The sequence below is a fragment of the Pelophylax lessonae genome (assembly GCF_965119305.1).
Source record: "Pelophylax lessonae genome assembly, chromosome: 8".
Lineage (NCBI taxonomy): Eukaryota > Metazoa > Chordata > Amphibia > Anura > Ranidae > Pelophylax > Pelophylax lessonae.
The window spans coordinates 299,995,385-300,004,745 of NC_138775.1; the positions used below are offsets into that span (position 1 = coordinate 299,995,385).

General features: G+C 55.5%; 1 protein-coding gene across 1 annotated transcript in view; it reads right to left on the reverse strand.

The window, feature by feature from the left end:
- CCDC24 (coiled-coil domain containing 24) overlaps window positions 1–7,762 on the reverse strand; it is an 83,627-nt gene extending 75,865 nt beyond the window's left edge. Inside the window, exons 1-2 of the mRNA XM_082265026.1 lie at window positions 7,651–7,762; window positions 4,952–5,140 (exon numbers count right to left, since the gene is read on the reverse strand). Coding sequence (XP_082121152.1) covers window positions 4,952–5,119 — 168 coding nt within the window. The 5' untranslated portion in view covers window positions 5,120–5,140; window positions 7,651–7,762. The remainder of the gene's footprint in view (window positions 1–4,951; window positions 5,141–7,650) is intronic.
- Window positions 7,763–9,361: the final 1,599 nt, after the last annotated feature.

Sequence of the window (9,361 nt, forward strand, 5' to 3'; positions counted from 1 at the left end):
TGGGAGAGAAGGGAAGGAGAGGAGTCTGTGAGAGAAGGGAAGGAGAAGAGACTGGGAGAGAAGGGAAGGAGAGGAGACTGGGAGAGAAAGGAAGGAGAGGAGACTGGGAGAGAAGGGAAGGAGAGGAGAAGAGAGAATGGTGGAGGGACTGGTGAATTCTTGGGACCAGAATGAGAAGAGGAGAAGAGGGGACTGCAGGGATCAGAAGTGAGGACAAAGCCTGGTGCAATGTTTGGTAGGATAACATTGATCTGTTTGCACTCCCATTAGGATGAGTTATTTAACTTTATTACCCCTTCCAGGGGCCGGGGGCAAAGACAATATGAAGTTTCTATAGAACGTGCCATTGTTTGAAGTTCCATGTAAAGCTGGAGGCCTAAGCAGAAATCCGCACACACTAAACAACCAGTCCTCCAACACTTCCATATCCGAACCAGGGAGGTCCCTGGGGGTCCTCCAACATTTCCATATCCCGACCAGGGAGGTCCCTGGGGGTCCTCCAACATTTCCATATCCCGACCAGGGAGGTCCCCGGGGGTCCTCCAACATTTCCATATCCCGACCAGGGAGGTCCCTGGGGGTCCTCCAACATTTCCATATCCCGACCAGGGAGGTCCCTGGGGGTCCTCCAACACTTCCATATCCGGACCAGGGAGGTCCCCGGGGGTCCTCCAACATTTCCATATCCCGACCAGGGAGGTCCCCGGGGGTCCTCCAACATTTCCATATCCGGACCAGGGAGGGCCCCGGGGATCCGATGGAGGAACTACAGAGACCAACCAGAAAACCTCCACCAATACCCAGGAAGGGGCACTTTTCTCATTACTGTGTATTTATAGTGGATATAAAAAGTCTACACACCCCGGGTAAAATGTCAGATTTCTGTGATGTAAAAAAATGAGAAACTGTACAACTCAGTTGAAAAACAAACTGAACTCTTTTGGGGGGGGGGGGTAGCTGTGTTTAGAATTAAGCAATCACATACAAACTCATTCTTCACCAGAAGAAGATTCAAGTTTTGGAATGGCCCAGCCAGAGTCCAGACCCGAATCCCATTGAAAATCTGTGGGGAGATGTGAAGAGGGCTGTGCACAGGAGATCCATCACAATCTGACAGATTTGGAGTGTTTTTGCAAAGAAGGGCGGGCAAATATTGCCAAGTTAGGATGTGCCATGCTGATAGACTCCTCCCCTGCCTAGAAGACTGAGTGCTGGAATAAAATCAAAGTATTAGTTTATGGGTGTGCACACTTATGCAACCATATTATTTTAGTTTTTTTTAGTTCCCTCCAACTATAAGATTTCAGTTTGATTTTCAATTGAGTTGTACGATTTATGGGTCATATTAAAGGTGGAAAAAGTTCTGAAATTATTTACCTTTGTCTCGATTTTTTACATTACAGAAACCGGACATTGTACCCGGGGTGTGTAGACTTTTTATATCCCCTGTATAACACATGGCCTGCCTGTGGACAGCCAACCATCACACCTATATGAGCATGGTGGACATCTCTTTCCAAAACCATGGCCAGTAGTATGGATTTACCCACCTCCCCCCATGGCAAATAATATGGATTTACCTCCCATGGCCAGTAATATAGATTTACCCGTCTCCCCCCATGGGCAGTAATATGGATTTACCCACCTCCCCCCATAGCCAGTAATATGGATTTACACCCCTCTCCCCATGGCAAGTAATATGGATTTGCCCCCTCTCCCCCCATGGCAAGTAATATGGATTTGCCCCCTCTCCCCCCATGGCAAGTAATATGGATTTGCCCCCTCTCCCCCCATGGCTACGATGGGCACAAATGTTAGCGGAGGACTCTGATGGGGACATCTGATGTAAAGAGGCACTGTGATGGGGAATCTTATATAAGGGGGGGGGGGGGGGTTATGGTGACACCGGATATAAGGCGGGTAGTCTGATGGTGACAACTGATTTATGGGGGTAGTTGGATGGAGGCACCCAATGTAATGAATTGCTCTGGTAGGGGCACCTGATGTATGGGGGGTGGGGGGGGGGGACACTAATCGGGACATTTACAGAATATTACAAGAGTGTGTAGAGAAAACAGTAAGAAAAGCACCAGAGAGCGCGGCTTGTGCCATAGAAGGAACATAGAAGGAACGTAGAAGGAATGTAGAAGGAACATAGAAGGAACGTAGAAGGAACATAGAAGGAACGGAGAAGAAACGTAGAAGGAACATAGAAGGAACGTAGAAGGAACGTAGAAGGAACATAGAAGGAACGGAGAAGGAACGGAGAAGGAACGGAGAAGGAACGGAGAAGGAACGGAGAAGGAACGGAGAAGGAACATAGACGGAACGTAGAAGGAACGGAGAAGGAACGGAGAAGAAACGTAGAAGGAACATAGAAGGAACGTAGAAGGAACGTAGAAGGAACGTAGACGGAACGTAGAAGGAACATAGAAGGAACTGAGAAGGAACATAGAAGGAACGGAGAAGAAACGTAGAAGGAACATAGAAGGAACGGAGAAGAAACGTAGAAGGAACGGAGAAGAAACGTAGAAGGAACGGAGAAGGAACGGAGAAGGAACGGAGAAGGAACGGAGAAGGAACGTAGAAAAAACGTAGAAGGAACATAGAAGGAACGGAGAAGGAACGGAGAAGGAACGGAGAAGAAACGTACAAGGAATGTAGAAGGAACGTAGAAGGAACGGAGAAGGAACGTAGAAGGAACGTAGAAGGAACGGAGAAGGAACGTAGAAGGAACGGAGAAGGAACGGCGAAGGAACGTAGAAGGAACGGAGAAGGAATGTAGAAGGAAAGGAGAAGGAATGTAGAAGGAACGGAGAAGGAACGTAGAAGGAACGTAGAAGGAACGTAGAAGGAACGGAGAAGGAACGGAGAAGGAACGGAGAAGGAACGGAGAAGGAACGGAGAAGGAACGTAGAAGGAACGGAGAAGAAACGTAGAAGGAACGGAGAAGGAACATAGAAGGAACGGAGAAGGAACGGAGAAGGAATGGAGAAGGAACGTAGAAGGAACGGAGAAGAAACGTAGAAGGAACGGAGAAGGAACGGAGAAGGAACGGAGAAGGAACATAGAAGGAACGGAGAAGAAACGTAGAAGGAACGGAGAAGGAACGGAGAAGGAACGGAGAAGGAACATAGAAGGAACGGAGAAGGAACGGAGAAGGAACGGAGAAGGAACGGAGAAGGAATGTAGAAGGAACGGAGAAGGAACGGAGAAGGAACGGAGAAGGAATGTAGAAGGAACGGAGAAGGAACGTAGAAGGAACATAGAAGGAACGTAGAAGGAACGGAGAAGGAATATAGAAGGAACGGAGAAGGAACGGAGAAGGAACGTAGAAGGAACGGAGAAGGAACGGAGAAGGAACGTAGAAGGAACGTAGAAGGAACGTAGAAGGAACGGAGAAGGAACGGAGAAGGAACATAGAAGGAACGGAGAAGGAACGGAGAAGGAATATAGAAGGAACGGAGAAGGAACGGAGAAGGAACGGAGAAGGAATGTAGAAGGAACGTAGAAGGAACGGAGAAGGAACGGAGAAGGAACGTAGAAGGAACGGAGAAGGAACGGAGAAGGAATGTAGAAGGAACATAGAAGGAACGTAGAAGGAACGGAGAAGGAACGGAGAAGGAACGTAGAAGGAACGGAGAAGGAACGGAGAAGGAACATAGAAGGAACGGAGAAGGAACATAGAAGGAATGGAGAAGGAACGGAGAAGGAACATAGAAGGAATGGAGAAGGAACGGAGAAGGAACATAGAAGGAACGGAGAAGGAACGGAGAAGGAACGTAGAAGGAACGTAGAAGGAACGTAGAAGGAACGGAGAAGGAACGTAGAAGGAACGTAGAAGGAACGGAGAAGGAACGTAGAAGGAACGGAGAAGGAACGGAGAAGGAACGTAGAAGGAACGTAGAAGGAACGGAGAAGGAACGTAGAAGGAACGGAGAAGGAACGGAGAAGGAACGTAAATTATTTCCCAACACACCAAGAGGGGGCAAACCGGGGCCAGTGCCTGCAAACACTGGGCCACATCGGCCATAGCAAGGGCCCACAATGCACTGAAAAAAAAAGGTGTGGCTTCAAGTATAAGATGACAGCTGAGCCCCCTGCTCCTCCCACAATGCACTAAAAAAAGGGTGGGGCTTCAGGTATAAGATGACAGCTGAGTCCTCTGCTCCTCCCCCAATGCATTGAAAAATAAAAGGGTGGGGCTTCAGGTATCAGATGACAGCTGAGCCCCCTGCTCCTCCCACAATGCACTAAAAAAAGGGTGGGGCTTCAGGTATCAGATGACAGCTGAGCCCTCTGCTCCTCCCCCAATGCATTGAAAAAAAAAGGGTGTGGCTTCAGGTATAAGATGACAGCTGAGTCCTCTGCTCCTCCCACAATGCACTAAAAAAGGGTGGGGCTTCAGGTATAAGATGACAGCTGAGTCCTCTGCTCCTCCCACAATGCACTAAAAAAGGGTGGGGCTTCAGGTATAAGATCACAGCTGAGCCCTCTGCTCCTCCCACAATGCATTGAGCTGAGCCCTCTGCTCCTCCCACAATGCATTGAGAAAAGGAGGCGGAGCTTTAAGTATTAGATGACAACTGAGCCCTTTATTTCTCCTGCAATGCACTGAGGAAAAGAAGGCGGGGCTTCAAGTCAAAAAGTCAGCCTTCTGTCCCTCCCATGATGCACTGGGAAAAGGAGGCGGAGCTCTAAATAAAGAGTCATGTGTTCCGGGTTACGTTTTTCTTCCAATAATATTTGGTGTGTGGCTGAGTTTTGAATTGTTCGGTTTTGGGGCGGAGCCATGACCTCATTGCGAACCTTTACCTTCCTGTCCCGGTGACACCTGTACAGGAAATGTGGAGTGTGGGTGTCACCCCTGACCCTCATCACTTCCTGTCCTCTGCCCCTTCCACCCTGGTCCCGCCCCCTCCGGTGGGTTGCCATGGCAGCGGTCACACACCTCGGCATGGAGGTCCAGGCTCAGGTCCACGGCGACCTCTCCCAGAATCCTTCGTATCTCCGGCCGTTCACTGGGGGGCACCTCGTCCTCCACCATCCTCCAGAGAGACGGCGGGGGGTCCCCCATCTCTCCATAACCACTGTCCCGGTCACTCAGAGCCTGAAACATGTCAGAGGGATCCACATCAACCTGCAGGGGGGGAAATGAAGATGGTTAGTGGGGGGAGGGGGGATGGAATATAATGGGGGGGACATAAAGCAGAACCCCAACCTAAACTATTAGAGGGGAGCAGTGTGGGGGAGGGGTAGTAGAGGGGAACAGTTGGGGGGGTAGTAGAGGGGTGCAGTGGGGGAGGGGTAGTAGAGGGGTGCAGTGGGGGAGGGGTAGTAGAGGGGTGCAGTGTGGGGGAGGGGTAGTGGGGGGGTGCAGTGTGGGGGAGGGGTAGTAGAGGGGTGCAGTTGGGGGGGGTAGTAGAGGGGTGCAGTGGGGGAGGGGTAGTAGAGGGGTGCAGTGTGGGGGAGGGGTAGTGGGGGGTGCAGTGTGGGGGAGGGGTAGTAGAGGGGAACAGTTGGGGGGGTAGTAGAGGGGTGCAGTGGGGGAGAGGGGTAGTAGAGGGGAACAGTTGGGGGGGTAGTAGAGGGGTGCAGTGGGGGGGAGGGGTAGTAGAGGGGTGCAGTGTGGGGGGGTAATAGAGGGGTGCAGTGGGGAGGGGTAGTAGAGGGGAACAGTTGGGGGGGTAGTAGAGGGGTGCAGTGGGGGGGAGGGGTAGTAGAGGGGAACAGTTGGGGGGGTAATAGAGGGGTGCAGTGGGGGGAGGGGTAGTAGAGGGGAACAGTTGGGGGGGGTAGTAGAGGGGTGCAGTGGGGGAGGGGTAGTAGAGGGGAACAGTTGGGGGGGGGGTAGTAGAGGGGTGCAGTGGGGGAGGGGTAGTAGAGGGGTGCAGTGGGGGAAGGGTAGTAGAGGGGTGCAGTGTGGGGGAGGGGTAGTGGGGGGGTGCAGTGTGGGGGAGGGGTAGTAGAGGGGAACAGTTGGGGGGGGGTAATAGAGGGGTGCAGTGGGGGAGGGGTAGTAGAGGGGTGCAGTGGGGGAGGGGTAGTAGAGGGGTGCAGTGTAGGGGAGGGGTAGTAGAGGGGTGCAGTGTGGGGGAGGGGTAGTAGAGGGGTGCAGTTGGGGGGGGTAGTAGAGGGGTGCAGTGGGGGAGGGGTAGTAGAGGGGTGCAGTGTGGGGGAGGGGTAGTGGGGGGTGCAGTGTGGGGGAGGGGTAGTAGAGGGGAACAGTTGGGGGGGTAGTAGAGGGGTGCAGTGGGGGAGAGGGGTAGTAGAGGGGAACAGTTGGGGGGGGGGGTAATAGAGGGGTGCAGTGGGGGGAGGGGTAGTAGAGGGGAACAGTTGGGGGGGTAGTAGAGGGGTGCAGTGGGGGAGGGGTAGTAGAGGGGAACAGTTGGGGGGGGGTAGTAGAGGGGTGCAGTGGGGGAGGGGTAGTAGAGGGGTGCAGTGTGGGGGAGGGGTAGTGGGGGGGTGCAGTGTGGGGGAGGGGTAGTAGAGGGGAACAGTTGGGGGGGTAATAGAGGGGTGCAGTGGGGGAGGGGTAGTAGAGGGGTGCAGTGGGGGAGGGGTAGTAGAGGGGTGCAGTGTAGGGGAGGGGTAGTAGAGGGGTGCAGTGTGGGGGAGGGGTAGTAGAGGGGTGCAGTTGGGGGGGTAGTAGAGGGGTGCAGTGGGGGAGGGGTAGTAGAGGGGTGCAGTGTGGGGGAGGGGTAGTGGGGGGTGCAGTGTGGGGGAGGGGTAGTAGAGGGGTGCAGTGTGGGGGGGTAATAGAGGGGTGCAGTGGGGGGGAGGGGTAGTAGAGGGGAACAGTTGGGGGGGGGGTAATAGAGGGGTGCAGTGGGGGGAGGGGTAGTAGAGGGGAACAGTTGGGGGGGGGTAGTAGAGGGGTGCAGTGGGGGAGGGGTAGTAGAGGGGTGCAGTGGGGGAGGGGTAGTAGAGGGGTGCAGTGGGGGAGGGGTAGTAGAGGGGAACAGTTGGGGGGGGTAATAGAGGGGTGCAGTGGGGGAGGGGTAGTAGAGGGGTGCAGTGTAGGGGAGGGGTAGTAGAGGGGTGCAGTGTGGGGGAGGGGTAGTAGAGGGGAACAGTTGGGGGGGGTAGTAGAGGGGTGCAGTGGGGGAGGGGTAGTAGAGGGGTGCAGTGGGGGAGGGGTAATAGAGGGGTGCAGTGTGGGGGAGGGGTAGTAGAGGGGAACAGTTGGGGGAGGGGTAATAGAGGGGTGCAGTGGGGGAGGGGTAATAGAGGGGTGCAGTGGGGGAGGGGTAGTAGAGGGGTGCAGTGTGGGGGAGGGGTAGTAGAGGGGAACAGTTGGGGGGGGGTAGTAGAGGGGTGCAGTGGGGGAGGGGTAGTAGAGGGGTGCAGTGGGGGAGGGGTGCAGTGTGGGGGAGGGGTAGTAGAGGGGAACAGTTGGGGGAGGGGTAATAGAGGGGTGCAGTGGGGGAGGGGTAATAGAGGGGTGCAGTGGGGGAGGGGTAGTAGAGGGGTGCAGTGTGGGGGAGGGGTAGTAGAGGGGAACAGTTGGGGAGGGGTAATAGAGGGGTGCAGTGTGGGGGAGGGGTAGTAGAGGGGTGCAGTGTGGGGGAGGGGTAGTAGAGGGGTGCAGTGTGGGGGAGGGGTAGTAGAGGGGTGCAGTGTGGGGGAGGGGGGTTCTCTACACACCCGGTGTCCCCTCCGGTCACGTGACTCTCCTCCCGGTTTTCTCTCTCTCTGATGTAAACTCTGCCGTCACCATGGAGACCGGACACGCCCCCTCCGCTGCAGGCCCCGCCTCCTAAAGCGCGCACACCGGAAGAGTTTTCGGCCAAACAGTCATGGAGGGGGGCGGGGAGATTCACAGCTTCAGCTGAGATCACATGACCCGGGGAGATATCATGGGAATGTCCCGAGAATGAGGACCTCCAATTCCCCTCCCCCACATCCAACCCCCCCTCCATCCTCCACCATCCCTCCCAACCCTCTCCCCACCCATCCACCTCCCCCCAACAACCTCCTCCCCCTCCATCCCCCCAACATTCAACACCCCCTCCCATCCTCCACTATCCCTCCCATCCTGCTCCTGCCCCCCACCCATCTACCTCCCCCAACCCCCCCCCCATCTTCCCTCTCCCCCCAACCCTCTCCTCCCCCATCCACCTCCCCCTCCATCCCCCATCCTGCTCCTCCACCTCCCCCCAACCCCCTCTATCCTCCTCCTCTCCACCCCCCAACTCCTACTCCCCCCTCCATTCAACTCCCCCTCCATCCTCCACTATCCCTCCCTCTCCCCACCCATCCACCTCCCCCCAACAACCTCCTCCCCCTCCACATCCATCCCCCCAACATTCAACTCCCCCCCATCCTCCCTCTCCCCCCCAACCCTCTCCTCCCCTATCCACCTCCCCCTCCATCCTCCTCCTCCACTTCCCCCCCAACCCCCTCTATCCTCCTCCCCCCCCCCACATCCACTCCCCAACTCCCCCAGGAGAGGCGGGATCTAAAGTACAGTGTGCTGGGGGGGGGGGGGTAGAATGCCAGGAGAGGCGAGATCTAAAGTACAGTGTGCTGGGGGGGGGGGGGGATACCAGGAGAGGCGAGATCTAAAGTACAGTGTGCTGGGGGACACACCAGGAGAGGCGAGATCTAAAGTACAGTGTGCTGGGGGGGGGGGGGTAGAATGCCAGGAGAGGCGAGATCTAAAGTACAGTGTGCTGGGGGGGGGATACCAGGAGAGGCGAGATCTAAAGTACAGTGTGCTGGGGGGGGATACCAGGAGAGGCGAGATCTAAAGTACAGTGTGCTGGGGGACACACCAGGAGAGGCGAGATCTAAAGTACAGTGTGCTGGGGGGGGATACCAGGAGAGGCGAGATCTAAAGTACAGTGTGCTGGGGGACACACCAGGAGAGGCGGGATCTAAAGTACAGTGTGCTGGGGGACACACCAGGAGAGGCGAGATCTAAAGTACAGTGTGCTGGGGGGGGGATACCAGGAGAGGCGAGATCTAAAGTACAGTGTGCTGGGGGGGGGATACCAGGAGAGGCGAGATCTAAAGTACAGTGTGCTGGGGGGGGGGATACCAGGAGAGGCGAGATCTAAAGTACAGTGTGCTGGGGGGGGGGGTAGAATGCCAGGAGAGGCAAGATCTAAAGTACAGTGTGCTGGGGGGGATACCAGGAGAGGCGGGATCTAAAGTACAGTGTGCTGGGGGGGGGGTAGAATGCCAGGAGAGGCGAGATCTAAAGTACAGTGTGCTGGGGGGGGGGGGATACCAGGAGAGGCGAGATCTAAAGTACAGTGTGCTGGGGGGGGGGATACCAGGAGAGACGAGATCTAAAGTACAGTGTGCTGGGGGGGGGATACCAGGAGAGGCGAGATCTAAAGTACAGTGTGCT